Genomic DNA, 25,729 nt, shown 5'->3' on the forward strand with positions numbered 1-25,729 from the left:
TAGTTTTGATTCTTGAAGCTTAAACTAAGTTTTGTTCTTGGAATGCATGACATGGTAGAAACATGCTAGGAAATGGTGTAAACATGATTAAGATGTATTTTTACATAAGTATTGCTTGCTGTTTTTATTTATTTATTTATGTTGTGGTAATTGATTTAGGAATTTAAAATATACAAGTTTTTCCGAAATTAATATTTTATAACCAATGTAATCAAAAGATAATTTTTCTATCATTTTAATGGGACTTTTTAACTAATTAAAAACATGCAGTTTTTTTTTTTTTGTATTTTATGAAAGAAAATATGGTTTATAATTCAAGTATGTGATTTTAATTAAATAAAATGCTTGTTGGAATTTTTGGTTATTAAGAGAAAGAGTCTTTTTAATTAAGATAAGTAAGACATACACTCCAAGAAATTAAGTTTTAGATTTTATATATGAAAAATGTAATTTTTCCATACTTTATTTATGTATTTTCACACTTATAAATATGCAGTTTTTTTTATGACAAGTAAACATTATTTTTCTAAAAGCCATCAAGAAATTCATTTAGACATTATAAGTAACTACAAATTTTGTCACAATCTTTTAATTGTATTTAAATAATAGATGAGATTATTATTTCATGAGAAATTAAAAGGCTAAATGAATTATTTTAGAAAATTAAATTTTGTAGTAAATTTTTGAATGACAAATATGTGGTTAAAGAAATGATGAAGTAATAACTAAGTGGTAAATAAGTTATGTTTGCTGAATTTTTAAGAAAAGGTAACGAGATACAAGTAGAATTATCGACTTTAATCGTTAAATTTTAAGAACACTCCCATGTATGCATGTTACCTACAAGTGTATTTTTACGTTAAAAAATACGCCTATTTTTCAAACATATGATTTTTATTTTGTAACCATGAAGGATTGATGGGTAGAATTAACATTATTCTTTTATGATTTTATGTGAACTTATTCTCTGTTTGTAATTGTAGTGCAACTTGTGCCACGTGTGCATGACTCATGCACATTTAGAGTATGTATGTTGGGCATGAGTATTCTTACGTGATTTTAAAGACAAATGTTTGATTATGATTATAGGCTCATTGTGACGTTTTCGCAATTTATCTTGCTTGGACCTGAGGTAAGGAAGTTAGATAGAATTGTATATGTTTTGTGCTACGGAAGGTTTAAGTTCTATGTTTTGATATGTCATAATAAGCCAAGTGTTATGGAAGGTGAAATTCTATGTTTGATATGTTATGATAAGACAAGTGCTATGAAATGTGTAATTTCTATATTTTGATGTGAACTGTGACGCATGTGCTTGTACGATGAATAAAAAGAAAAGGCTGCTAATGTGCAGAATGCGATGCAACAAAGAAGTTACTAAGGACATGACGTAACTCAAAAGGCGGACACGCCGAGGTTATTCAAGGACCTGAGATCCTGTTTACCTCACAAAGGAGGTCTTACTAGCCTATGTTACACTGGTTACCTCAAGATGTGACATGGACAACAGAGGTACCATGATCACAAAGAGTGTGTTTATGATGTGTGATTATGATGTATGACTATGTTTATGTTTATGATTATAAACTATGAGTATGAAGATGATATGTTCTGCCTTGATTTGTGTTTCATGTTCTCTTGTCTTTTTCTTTGATATTGTTGTATTGTTCTACTTCCTTACTGGACTTTTAGCTCACCCCCTTACTTTCCCCATTTCAAGTAAACAATAGGGTTTCTCCTTGGCATGCGCTCTAATTTGGGGAGTTTTGACGTCTGAGTATCTATGGTGTGGGGTGTCTATGAACATACAACGATCAATATGAGCGCCAAGAATAAAAGAACCTATGCTATGAAGTTTATTTTTAATTACGTTAGTGGGATTTAAACTTTTATTTATTTTTATTTTATTTATGAATATTGCATAAAGACACATTATTTTATTTTTCAACTATTGGGCCCAATATGCATGTTTTACTAAGGCCCCATTGAGATTTTCCTTAAAATGATATTTTTTTCTATTTACTAAGAGTTGAGTGATGTTTTATAAAAGAACAAAATTAGGGCACATTTTACAAATGGTATCAGAGACGGTCGTTCATGTTTCCAAGGACCCTCCTCATACATGCTAAAGATGGGAACATCTCACCTCACTGTGTCGTAAGTACTTACTTTAATTGTTATTTATTTTCTCTATTTTAAATTTTTAGTTTTGTGATTGCAGTATAGAAAGATGATTCCTATCCGTAGGACCACTAAGAAATATTTACTTAAGGAGATCTGCGCTATACCTAAAGTGCAACTCGATGAGGAGAACGAGATTGGAAGATCGTAGTACTTAAAACGACTGCAGCAGTATACGAGTGTATTCAGGGAATGATTAACAAGAGAAGAGCACTGGTTTGGCCCATTGAGCAATACTGGGTGCTAAGGGAATCACTATCAATATATCCCGAGGCTTTCCTTCAGTTGACCATAGCATGGCACGACGTCGTCCAGGACAATTTGGACTTCGATATGATCGAACACACCATTTACGGCCTCGTGGAAAATTACGATTTTAATCGTTTAGAGGTGGTCCTACTTAAGAAAGATGATGGAGAGATGGAGGAACGTTATGAGATGGTACATGACATGGAAGGGGAAATGGCGCGTCAGGAAACAATACGTGCCATACCGAAAGTGAGTGTCAGGATGAGAGCGATGGCTAGCTCCCCTAACTACTTTCACATCTTGGAAAATATCTTCAATTATGATTCAGGGGACGAGTCCACGATCGATGATTAGAGTCCGTATCAAATTTCCCATCAATAAATCTTATTTAAATAAAATAAGTCTTCTTTTAAAAACCCTTAGAAAACCTATGGATTCTTATTATGCTTTTATTTAGACACTTTTTTGGTTGTTTGATTATGGGGTAATTTTGAGAAAAATCTTTGGATATTATAGTTTTATATTTCTCCCTCTCTTGCAAACTCTAAATGCTATTTGGATATGAGTATGTATGACAACTTTCGTGATTGGCTTTAAGTAACCAAAAATACTATGCATTTTATCTCCTCATGTGATTTTCTTTTGGTGACTTAGAATCTCATAATGTCGTCAAGAGGAAGAGGAAGAGGAACAAGAGGTGGAAGGGGAAGAGGCCAAGGAAGAAGTGTCTTCACAAATATGAATGCTTCAGAAATCCTTCACCTAAGAATGCCACCAGCTCAACCAGCAGCCCCAGCTGCACCAGCTGTGGATTTGGCTGCAGAAATAGCTAGATTGAGGGAACGGTTAAGGCAGAGGGACAAGGAGTTGGCCCAAGCCAGAAAATTACTACAAGCACCCCAAATACCATTGGCACAACCTGAGCCTCCAGTACCACCACTAGCACCATTGCCAATGGCTTACGGTTTCGAGCCAGTCTATGAACGCTTTAGGAAGCAAGCCCCACCTAGTTTTGAAGGGAAAGTAAACCCTATGGTGGCAGAGGATTGGCTGAAGTAAGTGGGAGCTATTTTTGACCACATGGAGCTGAATGACCATCAAAGGGTTTTGTGTGTAGCTCACCTACTCAAGATGGATGCAAGGATATGGTGGGATGTAGTGATATAAACTCGTGACTAGAACACTATGAGCTGGGCAGATTTTGTTCAAGCATTTGGCAAAAAGTACTAGAGTGCAACTGTATTGGAAACCATGGTGGATGAGTTCGTGACCTTGGTTCAAAGGAACCTTTCCGTTACCGATTACGCCCAGAAGTTTGACACGCTGGCCAGGTTTGCACCGGAAATAGTACCAACCGAGGTCATGCGGGTCCAAGGGTTTATAAGGGAAATTAAGCCTATACGTTGAGGTTTTGGACAAGTCACTTGAAGCGGAGTACTTGGAGGATCGCATATGGAAGTACAATGCTGCAAGAAGGGAGGCCAACAGAAACAAAGGCTTCCATGAGGGCAACAAAAGGAAGGCCCATAAAGGACAAAGCAGTGGCAATGACAAGAGGCCTAGATCCCCGACCACGAATGGCAACAATCATAACCACCACAGCAACCGAAATAGTCACAACAATGATCCTAACTGCGGAAATCACCAGAACAACAATGTTGGCACCCCAGCTACCCTCAATGCTCATGTCGACATTTGGGAGAATGTCAGGCCAGCACCAACAAGTGTTACAAGTGTGGTCAGACATGCCATCTGAAGAAAGATTGCCCACAGTGGAAACAGGAGCATGGCAGGGAAATAACAACAATCCAATGCCAGCAATAGTCTTTGCATTGACCCAAAAGGAAACAACCAACAGTAACACCATGGTCACAGGTCAGCTCCCTATTTCTAGTATGATATGCAAAGTCCTCATTGATTATGGAGCGACTCACTCTTATGTTGCTATGAATGTAATTGATAAACTGGGTTTGCCTTGTAAACTATTTGAGCGTAGTTTTAGTACAATGTTGCCATCAGGAGACATTATGTCATCAAGTAGGTGGTTACATTCATATTCTATAATAGTTGAGGGCAGAGAGTGCCCATCATACCTCATAGAATTACATATACCAGACTATGATGCTGTACTTGGCATGGATTGGTTAGCCAAATATGAAGCAATGATAGAGTGTCGGCAGAAGATCGTAGAGTTCAGACTAGAGGAAGGAGAACTGTTTTCTTTTAAGGGAGAAGTAACAGGATTTCATACACCAATTATATCAGCATTGGAAGCTAGGAACATGATGCAACATGGGTGTTTAGCATATCTGGAAAATGTGGTGGATAAATTTAAGGAGACGGAGTTGAAACCAAAAAATGTCCACATTGTTTGTGATTTTCTAGAAGTGTTTCTCGAGGATTTACCAAGTTTACCTCGAATAGAGAAATCAAATTTGTGATCGAACTTGCACCAGAAACAACACCAATATCTAAAGTGCCCTACCAAATGGCACCTCTAGAGTTTAAGGAACTTAAGACCCAGCTACATGAATTGTTGGACAATGGGTTCATATGACCTAGTCATTCACCATGGGGGGCACCGGTCCTGCTTGTGAAAAAGAAGGATGGAAGTATGAGAAAGTGCATCGATTACCGAGAACTCAATAAGGTCATGATCAAAAAAAAATATCCTTTGCCCATGATAAATGACCTTTATGATCAACTGCAAGGGGCAACAATGCTCTCAAAGATTGATCTGCGATATGGGTACCATCAATTGAAAGTGAAGGAAGAAGACATTCCTAAAACAACTTTCAGAACTCGCTACAGACATTATGAGTTCCTACTAATGTCTTTTGGAGTCACTAATGCCCCAGCAACATTCATAGACATGATGAACAAAGTATTTAAGGACTACTGGGATAAATTCGCAGTGGTGTTTATAAACGACATCCTTATTTACTCAAATACTAAGAAATAACATGAGAAACACCTAAGGTTGATGCTCAATAGACTACGAGAGCATCAATTATATGCAAAGTTCTTTAAGTGTGAATTTTGGTTGGAACAAGTGACCTTCCTAGGGTATATAGTGTCCAAGAATAGAATAGCAGTGGATCCAGCAAAGATCGAGGCCATTAGAGAATGGCCCCAACCCAAGAATACCTCAAAGGTTAGAAACTTCTTAAGGTTAGCAGGTTATTACGGGAAGTTTGTCGAGGGTTTTTCTAAGATTGTCACACCCTTGACCAAATTAACCCGCAAACACCAAAAGTTCACTTGGATGGAGAAGTGCAAAGAAAGATTTCAGATTATGAAGGATAAGTTGATCTCTGCACCTATCCTTTGTGTTCTCACAGAGGGCGGGAAGTTCGTGGTGTATTGTGACGCATCTAAGAACGGTTTAGGTTGCGTGTTGATGCAGAATGGGAAGGTGGTAGCCTATGCCTCAAGGTAGCTCAAGGACTATGAGCAGAGATATCCCACCCATGATCTTGAGTTAGCAATAGTGGTGTTCGCACTGAAAATATGGAGACATCACCTTTATGAGGATAAGTGTGAAATTTACACCAATCACAAAAGTATGAAGTACTTCTTCACTCAGAAAGAGCTGAATATGAGACAACAGAGGTGGTTAGAATTAGTAAAGGACTATGATTGCGAAATTCTATACCACCCAGGCAAGGCCAATGTGGTGGCAGATGCATTGAGTAGGTGAGGACATGGGAGTGTCTCAACTCTAAGCATAATAGAGACACCTCTGCAGAAAGAGATTATAAATGCCAAAATTGAGTTAGTAACAGGAGGCCTAGCAAACCTCACCCTATAATCCTCCCTACTGGAACATATTCGAGAAGGGAAGAAGGTGGATAAAGCCCTAATGAAGCAAGAGGCTTTGGTATAGGAAAATTATAGTGGTGACTTAACAATGTCCAACGATGGGTTGTTGCGATATAAGAATAGGAACTGTGTTCCTAACAATGATGAGATTAAGGAAAGTATTATGAAAGAGGCGCATACAACACCCTATTTCTTGCATCTAGGATTGACAAATCCTTCATGAACGTTATCGGTAGATTCATCAGCTTTGGGCGCTGGGCCGGAGTTTGGACCAATGCACACATCTCATGGTTGTGTTCGAGTTCGCTAAGGTACCTCTTTTGGTCATTCCGGGATGGTCCCCACAGGTGCGAGCCTCCTGATATGGTAGTGATGTGGCCATCTACTCGAGGGGGTGCAGTTTTGGGCGGATATGGCATGCCAAGTCCAGGAGCCATAGGGTCTCTAGGAGGTCGCACTACTGAGGGGCCTGTGCTCCCAGTCTGAAGCGTACCCTCCCTGAGGGGGCTGAATTGCTCCAATGCTCCCTGAGCAAAAGGTTGTCTGGGAGCTATGGGTTGTCCCAGAACTCCAACCAGCATCCTGACCCACTGGTGGAGGTGCCCCAACTTGTTTAGAATCTCGATCTCATCTTTCAGCTAATGACATTCCTCAATTGTGTGGCCCATGTCCTTATGGTAGGAACATCTTTTGCTCACGTCCCTCAGGTTCTTTCCCCCTTTAAACATGTGGCTTGGTTTTTGGTAGTGGACTACGTTTCCCATTGCAAGGTAAATATTCTCCCGGGTATCCACAAAGTTTGTGTATTCTGTGTATTGGGGCTCGTACCCCCTCTTTCCCTTTGTTGACGCTGTTTTTCGTCAACTTAAGAAAGAAGAGCAATTAATCAATAATATACCAAACGATGTGAATAAAGAGAATGAAGACAAGATCTTTTTACGTGGTTCAGCAATTAAAAATCTTCCTAGTCCACGAGTCTATATTATTAGTTCCTTAAAGTTTTCTGGAAACTTTCAGAGAATAGTTGCCCAGAGTTTTCTTCAAAGCTCAATGTTTCGGCCCCTTACAAATGGAATTTCCTTCTCTATTTATAGAGAAGATTTCAGAATTTGTTCCCACATATTTCGGGAAGATATTCAGTAAATCAAATAAAATAATGCCAATTAATGCATTATTTGCTACGTGCATGATAATATCCCATGAAACGTGGGATTTAATAACAATATCATATTAGATCCCTCAAACATTGGGAAGTTACAACAATAAATACATTCACACACAGCTGACGTGTCTGGATGCTGGATCCATGTGTCTTTGAGACCATTTTCCCATTACGAGCTCGTCGCACTGGTTCGTGCATACCCCCAATAAGTTACCATTGACGAAGCCCTTATGTTTGAGCTTACCCTCTCAAGCTCAAACCATCTTGTCTAAGGGCAAGAACTACATCAAAAAACTTATACAAGTGCTGAACCTTTGATATCGTGAGTTGCGAGTCCAACTTATAAGCTCGGAGCACTTTCAAGGTTACATACTCCTTGAGCTCGCGAGGTCATCGCTCATGAGGTCGTCATTCACAGCGAGACCATCTCTAAATAGTGGGTCAAATGATTGTCATGTTTATTTCAAGCTTACACCTAACGAACCTGGATTTCGAGAACATGATTCCCATGTTCGAAATCTGGGTGTAACATTTTGCCCCCTCAAAAGTATCAGTTTGAATCCTATGAGAAGCAAACTTTTGAACTGCCTTTCTCGGAAACTGAGCTACCTAATATACTCAAGTGCCGACACGCGTCAACCACTGGTTGCTCAACCAGAATACTCGAGTACTTTTGTACCATGCCCATGTCTATTTGTCTGCCATCTTTATGCCGCCATCATCACGATTACACCCATCCATTCGATCTAATATCGAATCCAGCCAATGGCCCAGATTAGCCCGACCTTTGACCTCCTTTTGGAATTTACATATATATAGCCTCATCTTCTCTTCTTCTTCACTTTCATTTTCAATTTTTAGAGAGGAAAGAAAGAATTAGAGCTAAAAACTTCACTTTCATCTTTGCATGCTCTCCAAACGGAAGAAACATAACTCCTTTGGCCTTTACGACTCCGTTAAAGCTTTCTTGCAACCGCTCCTACAATCATCAATCTCTTTGTATCCGCCAGCCACTGTGTGTAAGTTCCTTTTCTTGATCTCATATGTTCATATGCACATTTTCGTGTTTCTGTTGCACCATGAGCATATTTACTAGTTTTGCACTACAATATTTGTAGCAATTTGTAACCTCAACCACATTGTTTAGCTGATATTACGTAGATTTTGGATTCAAAATATTTATGATATCATGGGTTTCAAACCTAGATTTAGTGTACAGGATGCAAATGTAGAGTCCAAGAACTTTACTTAGCTAGTTAGATAGTAGTAGTAGTAGTAATAGCTAGTAGTAGTTATAGTATGTTTATTACTGTGGATTTTGGTTCAAGGCAGGACTTAGTTGGACACTCGTAGCAACACTTGTAGATTTTATAAGTTTAACCTATAGTTTAAGAATATTAATTATAACATACGGTTTGATTAATATAGCTGATTATGAAGATGATATTTATTATACTGCGTGAACAATTCGAGGACGAAGTTGTTTTTAGTCAATTTATTATGTTTCTATGTATTTTCCGCACTTTGTTTTGTAACGAATTTTAAGATTTAAGTTATGCTTTATTTTAGTTTCAAACAATGGGATCCCATATCCTACCCCGAATTTTATGTATTTTAACCTTGGTTTTTAATAAAGTTATGACTATTTTGTATGTAAGTTTTCTTAAGAATAGTGTCTATGTATAAGTAGTTTTAATGGTCCAAAGTCTAGAATAAGTTGGGTCATTATAGTTAGTATCAGAGAAACAGTTCATTCGCATGAAGTTCTCCTCGATACACACACTCAAAGCTTCAAATTTGACCGCCAAGTAAGTGTTTAAGTTATAGTTATTATGTTTATAAGTATAGCTATCGATTTTAGCCTTTATGTTTCAATTAAGAATGAACGGAGCATTACTTATGAGGATCTCCAAGACATTAAGGCTTTAAAAAGATTTAGAGAACCCCGAAACACCGTAGGAGTGCTAGAAAGAATCACTCAGAGGCTACTTTTGTTCCACAGGGAGATAGGTCACCGAGCTAAGGCCGGTCCCTCTCCACCCCATGCTCAAAGTAACTGTTGCCTTCAAGCCTGGTGATCTTGCATTCTCACTGATGGAGGATTCATCAAACAACCCATCCACTTCACAACCGACTGCCATTCTTACCTCAAGGGAGGAATTTTTCGAGGCTGAGCACTATTGGAGCACAGTTTCTTCATTGGGACAAATTTCTGACATCCTGGCTCGCCACAACCTAGGATTATTAGGCTCGCGGAGGTGTTGATCTCCAACCTCCAATGAACGAAGCTGCTACGCCCTAGGTGATGGCCGTCCTGACAATAAACTTAAGCTGGCAGCATGGAGTCGCGAGCATATGAAGGCAGGGGCATTACTACCCTTGAAGTCCTTTTTTAAGGACTTTCTGGATTTTGTTGGGCTCGCACTCTTCCAACTTCAAACCAATTCATACAGGGTCTTGTCAGCCATGAGGTCACTGTACCATGAACTGAAGTGGGAAGGACCTTCGCCAAGAGAGATCATGTATCTCTTTTGCTTGAAAAGCAACCTCTCCCGAGCTAAGGGAGGAGATGGTTTCTATTTCTTGTCGAGCTATCCCAAGGAGAAGAAGATCTTTGAGGACATGCCCAACCATCCCCCCAACTTCAAGCTGGCCTTCTTTTGGACAGATGGCTTGGCTCCTTTGAAATTCTATTCGTTCCGGCGAATTCGTAAGTATATAACCTCTTTTCTTATCATGCTCGATTAATGTTTACGCTCGAACTAATTGAAGTGTATTCGATTCTCCTACAAACTATCACCGTCCTACCCCTACGGACATAATGAGGGAGCACAAGGAGGCTTTGCACCAGCTGCCATACGGTAGGCGTTCTTTATCCTATCTTCTCCACGAAGATAAACTTCGAGCTTGCGGCTTTCTGGAGCAGGATCAATCGACGGATGACGCCACCTACCGAAAATACACCATGTGGGAGCATGTACCACTCCCTACTGACGAAATTCCTCCGAGGTAGAGGTCAACGTGCTTGAGGGCTCGATCCCAGCCTGTCGCCGTAGGAGTCCATGCTCGGGAAATGATACGAACGATGAGGCTTTGAGCTCAAGTGACAGAGGTAAAGTCATTCTCAGCTCGGCCTTGTGATCCTCTTCCCTACTACAATATAAACCTGACACCCTGATCTTATTCCCGGATTCCAGGGATAACTTCCACGTAAGGTCTTGGGTAGACGATGGGTTCATAGGTTCGATAGTGGGCTAGGGAAATACCAAACTATGTACAATTTAAATGAAGTTTGGGATGGGGTAGCCATTCAATATAGAACAAAAGACTATACGAACCTTTCGAGGTTAACTTCCACATATAGGGAAGGGACTCCCCCAGCCTCCTTTGAAGATAGGGGGATTACTTGGTCGCCGAGCACGAGCTCGGTGGAGAGTTCTAGTTAGTTTTCTCTTCACTTGAACCCATGTTTCCATTAAATGTTTGTTTCACATTTTCTTTAGTATTTTAAGCTCATATACTAATGTGACTTGATTATGCAGGCGATATGGACTCTGACCTCGAAAACGTACTCAATAGCCGCTCGGGAGCCAAGCAAAGCAAACGCCCGAGAGCGTCACAAAAAGCAGGACAACCTGCTAAAGTCCCCAAAAGGACTGAGGTGACTCCTCCTCCTCTGGGCCTCAAAGGCCCGAGCCAAGTTGTGTCCTCAGACCCCCAGGTCGGGGTTCCTGTGGAAGTCACTCCTTCCCTGCCTCCTGCCATCCAAGCCCTTCAGACCACTGCACCACCTCCGAAGAAGCCAGTTCCCACTCGGGAGTGCTTGCTGTCGATTTCGACTCACTCTGGTGAGTATGTTATCGACAGTGTTGCGAGGACCCACAGAGCCACTCTTGGCTTGGATGTTTTATCTCAAGTGGGCCAAAGCTTTAGCAATCTTGGGGCTCCTCAGTGGCAGTTCCTGATCAACTCGTGAGACTCTAATGTCCTTTACGACAAGAGTACCAAGCTCATCTCCTCGATAATTTTTCTCTTACTCTGTTGTTATTCATTTAAATTTTACTTAGAACATGTTCTGACTAAATTTGTTTGTGTATTAGGCTCTTGCTACAATTGCTCAACTAAATTACAAGCTGAATAATGAGGTTCACTCAAGCATGACTTATGCTCAGGAGTCGAAGGATCTCCAGCTCAAGCTCGCCGATGAGTTGAAAGCTTCCAAGTGGAAGTTGGAGGCCGAGCTCGAAGAGAAGAACTCGAGAATCAAAGGAGGAGAACTCAAGGGTTAAGGAGCTTGAAAAGTTAAATGTTAAGCTCGAGGAGGAGAAAAAGGCCACCATCAACATAATGGAGGGTGAAAAGGCTCGCCTCCTCAAATAATTCAAGCAAAGGAAGGATCGAGCAGTGGACATGGCCATGTACAGGATTTGGGCCAACAATGTCGATCTTGATACGAGCTTCTTAGTTACCTTTAAGGAAAAGTTCTTAGCTAAGTGGCAGGCTCAGTTGGAGGTGGAGGAAGCTGAGGAAGAGGCTGAAAAGGCTAAGGATGGGTCGAATGCTGCCAAGGGGGATGCTTCTGCTTCCTAGAAGCGCGATCATGGGCTGCGTCCCATTAAAATGTTTGTAACAGTTGAACTTTGTTTATTTTTTATGTATGCCCTCGGGGCAAAAACAATTTACAGCTCGTATAAGGGTTGTTTTTTGTTGATCAAAACTTCCATTTGATATTTTTAATTTTATGCTCAACTTTACTTTAATATTTTTGCCTCACATTTCTTAGATCGAAATATTTTGAACAATTTATATTAAAATTTTTTCTTTATGTTTGTTTATTCATACAAACATTTTTTGGATTTAAGCTCGAGTTTCGATGCATTCATGCACAGTTTGCTCGATATATCCATATTTGATCTCGTTATTTATCAAGGTCAGATCTTACTTTTACCACGCACTCGGAAGTACTTATGTGGCATGTAAGATAGGTAGTTTAGTTGTATCTTGCTTTTTCTAGTCACTTTTCCTCTTTCTCAAGTAGCTCCTTAAGGTTATGAGGTCGAAACTATTTTTACAAAAATATTCCAGCCTCGATCTCGACTTAGCTTGAAGTAGGTTTATCTTTTACCCAACTTTTGTCGATTAGTTTTAGTTGGTTTGTTCCAAACCTGTTTAGGTCGTGTTTGGTTCATAATCCATACACTTTTATATATTTTTAATCTAGTTATGTCCAAATCATATTAGCTCGCGTATCTTGTTGTATCTAGACACTTATGTTTTAATAATCTGGTTACGTCCAAATTATCTTAGCTTGCGCATCTGGTTATATCCAGACACTTATTTTTTTAATAATCTGGTTATGTCCAAATTATCTTAGTTCGTGCTTCTAGTTATATCCATACATTTTTTTTTAATAATCTGGTTACGTCCAAATTATCTGAGCTTGAGCATACACTTATAGCTTCTACGTCGGGTTATGTCCAGACATTTGCTATATTTTCATGTCAAGTTAGCCATCCAGACATTTTTTCTTTAATGTTATTTATTTTTTCAAACTTATGGTATTATTGTATACCACTGATGCCCCCTTAATATCCTATGAGTGTGACCATAGGTTATTAAATTAAGAGAGTTTGCAAAAAATGCAACAAGAAAGAGAATGACTTTTGATCAAAATCGAATATTTTATTAATAAAAATTTTGTAAAAAACATGCTTGGTTTCAATGAGACACTATTGATAGTAAGGTCGTAGATGCTCTCCCTTCCAAGCTTGTGGTACCAAGTCTCCGTTTAATCTGGCCAATTTATATACTCCAGGTCAAATAATGGACTCGATTTGGTAAGGTCCTTCCCAATTAGGTCCAAGTACTCCAGCAGCCGGGTCCTTTGTAGCTAGGAATACACGCCTTAATACTAAGTCTCCCAATCTGAACTTTCTATCCCGAACCTTTTTATTGAAATATCGGGTAGCTCGTTGCTGATATGCCGCATTTTTCAGTTGAGCTTCATCTCGCCTTTCTTCAATAAGGTCCAGACTTACTTCGAGTTGGGATGAATTCGAGGCTTGGTCGTAAGCATGGCTTCGGATTGTGGGTATTTCAACCTTAATTGGTGACATGGCCTCACACCCATATGCCAGGGAGAAAGGGGTATGCCCTGTGCGAAGTGCGATTTATGGTTCGATATGCCCACAAAACTTGGGGTAACTCCTCGGGCCACTTTCCCTTAGACTCTTCTAATCTCTTCTTCATAGAGCTCTTAAGGGTTTTATTTATTGCTTCGACCTGGCCGTTCTCTTGGGGATGGGCAATAGAGGAAAAGCTTTTTATTATTCCCTTTTTTCACAAAAATGGGTAAATAATTCGTTGTCGAATTGAGTACCGTTATCTGATACTATCTTCCTTGGCATTTCGTATCGACAGATGATGTTTTTTACCACAAAATCCAGGACTTTTTTCGAGGTAATCATTGCCAGGGGTTCGTCCTCGGTCCATTTTGAAAAGTAATCTACCACGACCACATCATATCTTACTCCACCTTTGTCGGTTGGTAACGAACCTATGAGATCGATTCCCCATACCGCAAATGGCCATGGGGAGGTCATCATGGTTAGCTCGGATGGCGGAGCTCGAGGAATTGTAGCGAATCTCTAGCATTTATCACATTTCTTGACATATTCGAATGCATCTACTTTGACAGTAGGCTAGAAGTATCCTTGTCTTATAATTTTCTTTGATAGACTATGTCCCCCAGTGTGGTCTCCACAAAATCCTTCATGAATTTCTTCTAGGATTTTCTTCGCCTCAGGTGGAGTCACACATCGGAGTAGTGGCATAGGATATCCTCTTCGATATAACCTTCCTTCCACAATAGTGTATCTCAAAATATGATACATCAATTTCCGAGGCTTGTTCCGTTCTGCTGGGAGAATGCTGGTTTCAAAGTAATCAACTATTGGGGTCATCCAAGTTGGTTCGGAGTCAATCATGCATACGTCTTCCTCTTCAGGCTCGTTGATACTGGGGGTCGACGAGAACTCTATTGGTACTACGTTTAGCGTGTCGGCCTCGTTGGATGTAGTGAGCTTGGCTAAGGCGTCCGCATTTGAGTTTTGTTCTCAAGGAACCTGCTCTATGGCATAGAACTCGAAATATTCGAGTGCAGCCTTAGCTTTTTCTAAATACGCAGCCATTCTTATGCCTCGAGCTTGATATTCCCCCAAAATTTGGTTGACCACCAACTGTGAATCACTGTAGCAGAGAATAGCCTTTGCCTTGAGTTCTTTGGCTATTCGCAGTCCTGCTAATAAAGCTTCGTACTCAGCCTCGTTATTAGATGCTTTGAAGCCGAACCTCAAGGCAGAGTGAAATCGATTTCCTGTTGGAGTGATTAATATGATTCCTGCCCGCGACCCATTCTCGTTGAAAGATCTGTCGACACAAAGTTTCCACATCTTGCATGCTGGGGTTATAACTTCGTCATCGGATACTCCAGTACATTCCATGATGAAATCTACTAGGGCTTGCCCCTTTATTGTCGTTCTTGGACGATAAGTGATCTCAAACTGTCCGAGTTCAACAACCCATTTTAATAATCTGCCCGAGGCCTCTGGTTTGGATAATACTTGTCGCAGTGCTTGGTCAGTCAACACATGGATAGGGTGAGCTTGGAAGTAAGGTCGAAGTTTTTGAGATGAATGGATCAGGCTGAGGGCTAGTTTTTCCATTAAAGGGTATCTTGATTCTGCCCCTAGTAACCTTTTGCTGACATAGTACACTGGTTTTTGTACCTTCTTGTCTTCTCGGACGAGCACTACACTAATGGCGTGCTCGGTTGTAGCGAGATACAAGTATAAGACTTCTCCTGTGATAGGTTTTGATAAGATCAGAGGTTCCGCGAGGTGTTTCTTTGAATATTGGAATGCGAGCTCGCATTCCTCTGTCCATAAATTTTTTGCCTCCTCTCAAAAGGTTGAAGAATGGAAGACAGTGGTCTGTAGATTTAGAAACAGACCTACTTAATGTTGCCATCTGTCCAGTTAAACTCTAAACATCTTTATGCTTTCGAGGCGAGGGCATATCAATTAATGCCTGGATCTTGTCAAGATTAACCTTTATTCCTTGCACGTTTACTATAAAGCCTAGAAAATTCCCTGAAGATACTCTGAAAGAACATTTTTGGGGGTTGAGTTTCATGTTGTACTTCCATAATATGACAAAGCATTCTTCGAGGTCGTATACATGGTTATCATTATGTTTAGATTTGACTAACATATCATCAACATAAACTTCCATGTTATTACCTATATGCTCGGAGAACATTCTGGTCACGAGTCTTTGGTACGTTGCTCCAACATTTTTAAGCCTGAAAGGCATGACATTGTAACAGTATAACCCTTTATCGGTTACAAAGCTCGTATGCTCTTAGTTCGATGCGTGCATGGCGATCTGGTTATATCCAGAATAAGCATCCATGAATGACATAAGATCATGCCTAGCTGTGGCATCTATGAGCTGATCGATCTGAGGTAAGGGAAAACAATCCTTGGGGCATGCCTTGTTGAGGTCGGAGTAGTCGATGCAGGTTCGCCACGTTCCGTTGGGTTTTGGAACCAATATTGGGTTGGCGATCCAATCAGGATAGAAGGCATCTCGTATGAACCGATTTTCCATTAACTTGTTGACCTCCTCCTTTAGGGCTTTCTTTCTATCATCGTCCAGGAGTCTTCGTTTTTGCTGTTTCGGGGGGAAGCTCTTGTCAATAATTAAGTGCATGGCTTATCACATTTGGACTTATCCCTACCATGTCCGAATGTGACCATGCGAAAACATCCTGGTTCTTCTTTAAGAAGTAAATTAATTGCTACTTTTCCTTTTCAGAAAGGTTTTTCCTCACCTTCACAGTCTTTTAGGGATCGACCTCTTCGAGCTTGACCTCTTCGAGCTCTTCTAGCTGCTCAAGGTCAGCCCTTTCCTTTACTCTAGGGTCAATTCACTACTACAAAATACTCTTTTTGGGACACTTTTTTAAGACACCCTTAAATGCAAGTCCTTAAAAAAATTTATGGAGTTTTTAGGACACTCATTGAGAGTCCTGAAAAAACACAATTTAGGACCCGCAATGAGTGTCCTAAAAAAATATGTGAGTCCTAAAAAAGACTTGGGGAGAAAACTAAGAATAGTGACTTTTAAGGACTCTCTTTGTGAGTCCTAAAAAAGTACTAAGGACTCCCAAAGTGAGTCCTGAAAATTGTTAAGTAAAAGAGACTCAAATCTATAGAATAGTCACGATTTGGGCTGCAAATCCTTTTTTTTTTTTTTTAAAAAATCAAAACAATTTGGGGCTTCAGCCCATTTTCCTCTAACCCTACTCCTCCCCCTTTCTCTTAGGCGTTCTCCCTCTCTCACACTACTCGATCTCTCTCTGCCTCTCTCACGCTCATCTCTGTCGATCTCCTCGTCTCTCTCATACTCGATCTCTCCATCTTTCTCTCTGTACGGGACGTCGACGGCGACACAGGGGGCTTGGCGACGAAGACTTAGGCGCAAATGAGGGTGCTAGGTGGTGGTGATGGCAGCGGGTTTGGGGGGCTCAACATCATTGGGTAAGATCTCCTTCTCTCTCTCTCTCACTAGATCTCTTTTTTCTATTTTTTTTCTTTCCTTTGTCTGGGTTCGTGACTGATGATAGTGATAGAACTACATACAATGTATAATATTCATTTAATAAAATTCTTGTTTGGACTGATGAAAGGATTATGTAGTGGATATTATGATTTTATGATTTTTTTTGCCTCTGCCGTTTATTGGAAATAATAGCTTTTAGAGTCATTATTCTTCATTTTATTTAGTTACTTTTCATGCCCAGTTATACCACCTTAGAAAGAATCTAATATAAACACTACAAATGGAAGATTAATTGGGTATGAATTTGATTGCATCACACCAGCATATACAGTGCACCACCAAACCAAAACGTGATGCACCATGAGAGGAACAATTGTTTTAGTTTCCCCTTATATGTTTTTCTTTTTCTTTTATTGCAATACTGATTTTTTTATATAGATAAAGTTTTTGTCCACTTCAATTTGATATTTCAAGCTGAGTCACTTTTTCAAGCATATGCTATTATATATGATGTTTCCAACAGCAGAATACAATAAATGACAAAAAATCTGTTTGTATGTGTTGTGATTGGTGAAATTGCACCATTAGTTTACAAGTTTTGCAGTTGAATACATACATGTTTAATAGGACATGTATAGTCTAGTTGAGTGGATCATGTTGTTAGAGTTTTAAGTGAGTGGAGGAGTGGGTTAAGTTATTGTTTTATGTTTTTTTAATTTGACTAGTTATGATGTATAATATAGATTTAATTTATATTAAATGTATAAGTATAATCCACAACTGACTAGTTATGATTTTTAATTTTGTCGAGTTCATTTTTCATTTTTCATGCGTGGACCTATTGATTTATATATTGAAATTAGTTTCTTGGCATGGGGCTATGGTTATACACATAAGATAAGCAAGCCTTCAATTCATTTGGTTAATTAGTAATTAGAATTATTAGTTATATGATAAATTAATCATGAGATGGTTATGACGAGTATGGATGTTGTTATATGTGAGTAATTAATAATCTTTAAGTATATCTTGATAATTAATTTATTTAGTTAATTTCATGATTTTTATTTTTTGGGTAAATTTTGATGTAGCAAGTAAAAGCATGTGTGGGAAATAATGTTTGATAGAAGTTAGGTTGGGAAATTACAATTTTATAAGGTATGCTTTAAATTTTGTCTCTTAGATATAGCTAGATTAAATAGAAGGGGTCCACGGGTCAATATTACATTTACTACGCTTTTTACTTAAATTATACTTGTATGAATCTATAGGGTGCAAAATACTTGTAGAACTCACTAATAAGATGGCCTATATCACATATAAATCATTTATATGTATAATATTTGTGGATTATACTTATACACTAATAAGATGCCATATATAATATTTCATTTCAAGCACTTTATTTTTTATTTTTTACCCAATTTTATAATAGATTTGCCAAAACTCTAATATAACTTTCTTCAAACACACTCATGAACTCTCTCTCATGTCCCTTGTAGCTTCCCTTCTATCTATTCTTCTAGCCTTGAGTGCAATGTTCTAAAATATTTAAGTTTGACTAGAATGACAAAGGATACCATGGTAGTATAAAATTTTGAAAATTTGATATTTATGTGTATATTCAATTAAATTTTATAGAATATGACCAAGTGGATATGAGGAGCGGGATAGAATATGACCAAGTGGATATGTAAAACTTAAAGCATTGAAAACCACAACAATATATGGCAGCATATGATGGTATGTTAGTCTATTTGAACCTAAGCATATTAACCTTAACATATCAAAATTTCTATATTTTTTTACCATATATGAAAATATCATTTTTCATTATCAAGGAAAAATATAATCACATTCAGTGTAGATTTGGATTGAAACCAAACCAAGATACGAGTCCTCTAATAATTTTGGATCAGTGTTTCCTCTGTTTTTTTATGAATCTTGAGTGCCATGTTTAGGAGTTCCTTATCCAGAGATATGTTTTTGTGTTTCTAAGGCTCCATGATGATGCCAGTCTTTGCTTATTATGTTAAGTAGGCTTTGGAAGTAATGATATGCTGATTTAAACATCGAAATTGAACGGATAGATCATGATTGCAATGATGGTAGAGTTGCTTTTCAAGATGGATTCTCAGCTTGTGCTGATGCCATTTTCTATTGTAAACTTCAAATCATTTTTTTCTTTGATAGTGATTGTGGACAAGATCAAGTAAGACTGTTAAATCGTTGAGTTAATTACTAACTCAAAACTAACTTTGACTCACTTGATTGTGCTACATGTTTACAACAAAATATTGCAGGTTCAAATATGATCATCCATTTCTTGAAACAATGGAGTTGCAACTGTTTGGATTGCTGCCAAACAAAGAGGAAATGATGGCTTCCACAAATGAGTTTTCCAAGCAAATGCAGGACCTTGGCTTGCCAAAACGCTCAGCCCATTTCCTTGCACCATATCAGGTATTGAGTAAATACTTATACATGTTTCCATTGCTTGGTGATTCTTGAGTTATAGAATTGGTCTACATTGGTGATTCTATTTATTATTATGTTATAAGTTTTGTGTCAATCTGATTTGCTTTGTTATGTGCCAAACTTATTTAGGCTTTGTCATGTGTCAAGTTTTAGCTTTGCTATTTGCTATGCTATATGTTATTTTTGTATGTTAAGTTACTATCTTATTTCTTACCTTCTAGCCGATAGAATGTTTAAATCATTTTATTTTCAATTTACATGTTTGCTAGGCTCTATGGAGCATATTAAGTTCTATAGTTATCTGTGCTGTTTTTTAGTTTTTTCTAATGTTATTTAAATCTATTAAATAATTTGTGCCAAATTCTGCATTGGCTTGTTTTGCTTGCTGAAACTAGTTTAATATGTTTGCTATATCTTTATATGCTTGCTATCGTAATTTTTATGTTGCTGAAAGTTAGCTTTCTTAGCATTAATTTAGTTATGAGTATATATATGCACTCTTGTATCTATTGGGTTCTCTTTTTATGATGCAAACCGAGTGTTTGTGATATTGGATTTTGAAGTGTGATGTGTGAAATTTATGCACGTTTCCCTTTCTGCAGTAGCTAGTGACGGCTTAGGGAAGATTACATGACGGTGGCTTGCTGGGTTCATAACTTCGACAAAGGCTCAAGGAAGACGATATAGCAGGCGGACTAGCGAGGGAACTTGAGGCGCCGGGGGCACACGATTACTTTTCTAGACCTCATAATTTTGGAGTTGAAATCATTATGGTAAAGTATGTATATTGATTTTGGAGTCGAATTTTATTGATTGGTGAAGCTTTATTTGACACAAAGGATCATTGTGAAAACTAAATATTATTTGTGTGTCTTGAATTTGTTTGGCGAAGTTCGAGAAGAATGGGCAATGTCATTTTTACAATTGGTTAGAGCAAAATGAATGATGTTATAGCTAGTTAATTACAATACACGTGTTCAGAAATTTTAAATATCTTTTGCAAAAAATTTTTGCCATTTTTTTTCAAATTTCTTTTAATACATTTTCGACACTCAAATGGATATATATTTTTAAATTAAAATGAAAATTGTAGCTGCATTTTTTTTAAAAAAAAAATTACTTTTAAGGGCATGCAAAGCAAGTCCTAAAAAATTACTTAAAGACACTCAACGGGATTTTTTAGGACTCGCAACGTGAGTCCTAAAAAATTACTTAAAGGCACTCAACCCAATTTTTTAGGACTTGCGTTGTGAGTCCTAAAAACATTTTTTTAGGACTCGCGTTGCGAGTCCTAAAAAATTACTTAAAGGCACCCAACTAGATTTTTTAGGACTCGCATTGCGAGTCCTAAAAACATTCTTTTAGGACTAAAAAGCGAGTCCTAAAAACTTAATTAAAGGCACTTAACCAGATTTTTCAGGACTCCTGTTGCGAGTCCTAAAAAACCTCAGTTTTTAAGGCTCTCAAATAGAGGACTCGCGGCTCGCGAGTCCTAAAAACATTTTTAGGACTCGCAATGCTAGTCCTAAAAAACCTTTTTTGTAGTAGTGATTTCTTCATCTATTTCGAAGACCGTCCCGTCCTTGTTCTGAATTATGAAAAGTGCCTTTGCACTTGTTTGTTTCTTCCCTCTAACGGAAATGCTATAGCATTCCCTCCCCGCAAGCTGGTCCCCTTTCAAAGTCCCGATGCCACCAGAAGTTGGGAACTTGATGGCCAAATGCCTAACAGATGAAACTGCCCCCAGCCCTACTAGGGCGGGTCTCCCGAGTAGTACGTTGTAGGAAGATGGAAGATCCACTACGACAAACTCCATCATCTTGGTTATAGAGACTGGGTAGTCTCCCAAGGTCACAGGGAGTTCGATGGATCCCATACATGCAATCCCTTCTCCTGAAAAGCCGTACAACGTGGTTGCACAGGATTTTAGGTTGCGAAGCGTGAGTCCCATCTTTTCTAAAGCGGCTTTATAGAGGATATTCATCGAGCTCCCGTTATCAATTAGGACTCAGTGCACCCTCTTGCTCGCGAGCTGAAGGGTGATGACCAGAGGGTCATTATGGGGAAACTGGACATGAGACACGTCCTCTTCAGTGAAAGTTATGGGTTGAGTTTCAACCCTTTGTTGTTTCAGAGCTCTAGGTTTGGGTTCTTAGGGAGAACCATCACCTATTTTTAGCTCATTCACATATATTTTCTGGCCATTCTTGCCCAGCCCTACGATATAGGGTCCCCCCGAGATGGTTATGACATCTTCTCCATCAATTGGAGGGGGTCGTTCATCCTCCCGAGCTCGGGAGTTACTGTTCTGGGCAGGTGGTGCAGTTGCTGCCCTCTGGCTGGTGGATGCCTGATTGGGGTTTCAGTTTCTTACATACTGCCCGAAATATCCCCTCAAGATCAATCCTTCGATCTCATCTTTTAACTGTCGACATTCATCAGTTGTATGTCTGATATCTCTGTGGAATCTACAATACTTACTAGAGTCTCTTTTCGCCTTTTGGTTTCTCATAGGATCAGGTCGTCTGAATAGGACCTGATTTTCATTAGCCAAGTAGATATTCTCCTGAGACTCATTGAGCTTGGTATACACTTTGTATACGGAGAAGTATCTTTCCCCTTTCTTCTTCTTTCCTCCATCTGCCTCGGGGTTATTCCCTTCATTTTTCTTTCTCTTAGAAGAGTTGTCCCCTGGGGGTTTTGATGTTGTGTGGTCTGCCGAGGTCGAGGCAGAGTTTGCGTTTGTTATTGTAGTTAAGGGCTAAGAGGTCATATTCAATGCTAACCTCGCCTCATCTACATTAACAAACCTCTGAGCTCTTCGATTGAACTCGGTTAAGGACTTGACATGTTTTCTTTGTAAGTCTTCCCAGAGAGGACTTCCTGGCATCACACCAGCTCGAACAACCATTAAATGACCACTATCGTCGACATCTCGAGCTCGAGCCACTTCTAGGTTAAACCTTGTGAGGTAACCTTTTAGTGACTTATTTGGTTGTTGTCAGATATTGGTTTAGGCTGAAGCCTCGGGCCTAATGCCGACCATGGCTTTAAATTGTTTCTTGAAATCTCTCGACAATTGATCCCAGGATGCGATCGAATGTCTTTTGAACTTTTCAAACCAGTTTTTTGTTGGTCCCATGAGAGTGGCTGGGAACAGCATACACCTGAGCTCATAGCCCACATTGCTGGCTTGTATAATTGTGTTGAACGTGCTCAGATGGCTGCAGGGATCAAAATTTCCGTCAAATGGCGAGACATGAGGAATCCTAAACCCTTGAGGAGAAGGAGTGTTGGAGAAATGCGAGGCAAATGGATGTAGTTCTTCATCGAACTCTTCATCCCTTTCCCGGCTACGCTCATTCTGTAAGAGCCTGAACGCTCTCTCCAATGGTTCAATCCTCTATTGGACTATATCTATAGGAGGCTTGGTCTGGACCTAAGGGGGCTGGTTATTGTTGATAACAACTCCAGCTCCCTATCTTGGTGCAGGGTTGTAAATTGGTTGCTTGCGACCGTTTAGATGATCTCGTAGATCTGGGTTTGGGGGATTATCATGCCCCCGATTATGGTTTAAATGTTCCCGTAGATCTGGGTGATCTCCTCAATTCTCGGCATTTCTTGGCTCTGTGTTATATATACTTATGGACCTGGTGTAATCCGAGCTTTCACTGACATGGCTCGTTGCTCGATTATTACGATATGGGTTTCTTGTAGACCTTCTTGTCTTAACAGTTTGTGATCATGACATTTGGCTTCTCGTAGGCTGAGGAACCCTACGGTCTCGAGGAGCCTCTTCATTTCCATGTCTACGTCCAGCTCGCCTATCCTTATCTTGGTGGACAGGTCGTGGAACCCTCTGGATTGACGAGGGATGCCTTATCGACGATGGTGGATGTCTTATTGGAGAAGGTGGCTGCCTCCCATTGAAAGGCCTAGATGGTCCCGAATTTGCCCGATTAGGTTCCGAGACATTCTGCGTGGCACCAGGATTTGAGGTCCGAGCCACTGAGGGGGCTCGGTTATTCCCCATTCCCGTTTGTGCCTCCGTAGGTGGGTCGGCAACACCCTCAGGCCGATTACTCCTCCAGGGTCTTGGTGGAACAGGATGGGCCATTTATGGTGGAGCTTGTTCTGCCCTCCTGGTGGTTGCATTCTTACGAGGGTGTCCCCTAGGCCTACTAGGCGGGACCTGAGTGTCTCGAGGAGGTGGGGTCTGAGTGTCTCGGGGAGGTGCTTGTGCTTTAGCAGCTAGTCTAGCTAGCTCTTCATTGCGTTTTGTAGCTTCTGCCAACTGTTTGCGTAGTTGGCGATTCTCAAGTTCCACAATTGGAACATATCTCTCAGGATTATAATACATGTCCTCGTCGGCCCTGGGAGCGGGTGGTCCCCGAGAGTTGGATGAGTCACTCCTTTCATCGGGATCGGGATCCACCATAGGCTGCTTTCCAGGTTGTCGGGGGTATTCTTCTTCATGAAGAATTTCCTCCTCAGGTATATTGGGATCGTCCGTAGCCATTGCTAATTCGAGAGGCTTTTTGACTAAACAGACTCACGCACTGTTTAATGGCTCTCAATGAAAGCACCAAACTTTTGACTCCGTTTTTTGACAACTTAAGAAAGAAGATCAATTAATCAATAATATACCAAAGGATGTGTATAAAGAGAATGAAGACAAGATCTTTTTACGTGGTTCAGAAGTTAAAAATCTTCCTAGTCCATGAGTCTATATTATTAGTTCCTTAGAGTTTTCTGGAAAATTTCAGAGAATAGTTGCCTGGAGTTTTCTTCAAGGCTTAATGTTTCGGCCCCTTACAAATGGAATTTCCTTCTCTATTTATAGAGAATGTTTCAGAATTAATTCCCACATATTTTGGGAAGATATTCAGTAAATCAAATAAAATAATGGCAATTAATGCATTATTTGCTACGTGCAATATCCCATAAAACGTGGGATTTAATAACAATATCATATTAGATCCCTTAAACATTGGGAAGTTACAACAATAAATACATTCACACACAACTGACATGCCCGGATGCTGGATCCATATGTCTTTGAGACCATTTTCCCATTACGAGCTCGTCGCACTGGTTTGCGCATACCCCCAACAAGTTACCGTTGACGAAGTCCTTATGTTTGAGCTTACCCTCTTGAGCTTGAACCATCTTGTCTAAGGGCAAGAACTGCATCAAAAAACTTAAACAAGTGCTGAACCCTTGATATCGTGAGTTGCGAGTCCAACTTATAAGCTCGGAGCACTTTCGAGGTTACATACTCTTTGAGCTCGCAAGGTTTTCATTCACAGCGAGACCTTCTCTAAATAGTGGGTCAAATGATCGCCATGTTCATTTCGAGCTTACACCTAACGAGCCCAGATTTCGAGATCATGATTCCCATGTTCGAAATCTGGGTGTAACACCCTTCTTTGCAGGCTCGGTCCGACTCTGATTCTTGCTGGATCATTTTCCCTGGGAATGGATTATGCTCGCCTCAGCCGCTTTAGTCTAAGATGGTTGAACCGCTCCGAGAGTGACACTGTATCCAGTCGGTGCCACTCCATATCAAGAAAGAGGGGCTGAAGAAGTTGGAGCATATCCCGATGAAGCGAGCATATAGACAGTCGGGGTTATGAAATATATCTCGAATATTGCTGGAGACGCTGGATAGGGATTTATCGGGTATTACACCCTGTACACAGGAATGGTCTATGTTGTTGGTTACGGTGCTGGATGCCATCTTAGTGCATTGATGAAGCCTTGAGCCCTCCTTATAAACTCTTCAAGAGTGGCCACCTTAGTGCGTTGCATGTCATCCCAGAGTGAGGATCTAACTCTGATTCTGGACTGGAGGGCTACTAAGCGTTGTCCATCATCCACCTTAGTCTTTGAAGCTTCCTTTGTGAAGCGTTGGATGTAAGCTCTAAGGGTTTTAGTGGGATGTTGCTTAATGTTGGCCAGCGCACTGACCTCCATGTCCAGTTTCTAGGCGGCTACGAATTATTTACAGAAAGTTGACTGCAATCCAGACCAAGATTGGATTGATTCTGTCTTGAGCCTTTTCCACCACTCTTTGGCGGGTCCGTCCAAGGTGATCGAAAAGCACATACATTTTTTCGTTGTCACAGACATGGGCTACAGTCATCAAGCAATTGTAGCGGGATATATGGTATCTTGGGTCGGTGTTTCCAGTGTAGGCGAGTATATCCGACA

General features: G+C 39.8%; 1 protein-coding gene across 1 annotated transcript; it reads left to right on the forward strand.

Moving 5' to 3' along the window:
- Positions 1-19,125: 19,125 nt before the first annotated feature.
- Positions 19,126-19,669, forward strand: LOC133784935 (uncharacterized). The gene is made up of 3 exons (XM_062224201.1): positions 19,126-19,250; positions 19,342-19,501; positions 19,646-19,669. Exons 1-3 carry the CDS (start codon positions 19,132-19,134, stop codon positions 19,667-19,669), a joined length of 303 nt encoding a protein of 100 aa, XP_062080185.1. The 5' UTR covers positions 19,126-19,131.
- Positions 19,670-25,729: the final 6,060 nt, after the last annotated feature.

The sequence above is a fragment of the Humulus lupulus genome, chromosome 6, assembly GCF_963169125.1.
Source record: "Humulus lupulus chromosome 6, drHumLupu1.1, whole genome shotgun sequence".
Taxonomy (NCBI): Eukaryota; Viridiplantae; Streptophyta; class Magnoliopsida; order Rosales; family Cannabaceae; genus Humulus; species Humulus lupulus.

Coding starts and splice junctions, on each gene's coding strand:
- LOC133784935 (XM_062224201.1), top strand. CDS start 19,132: ATGATTGCAATGATGGTAGAGTTGCTTTTCAAGATGGATTCTCAGCTT. Junction 19,251..19,341: donor GTGATTGTGGACAAGATCAA/GTAAGACTGTTA, acceptor AAAATATTGCAG/GTTCAAATATGATCATCCAT. Junction 19,502..19,645: donor ATTTCCTTGCACCATATCAG/GTATTGAGTAAA, acceptor AAACTTATTTAG/GCTTTGTCATGTGTCAAGTT.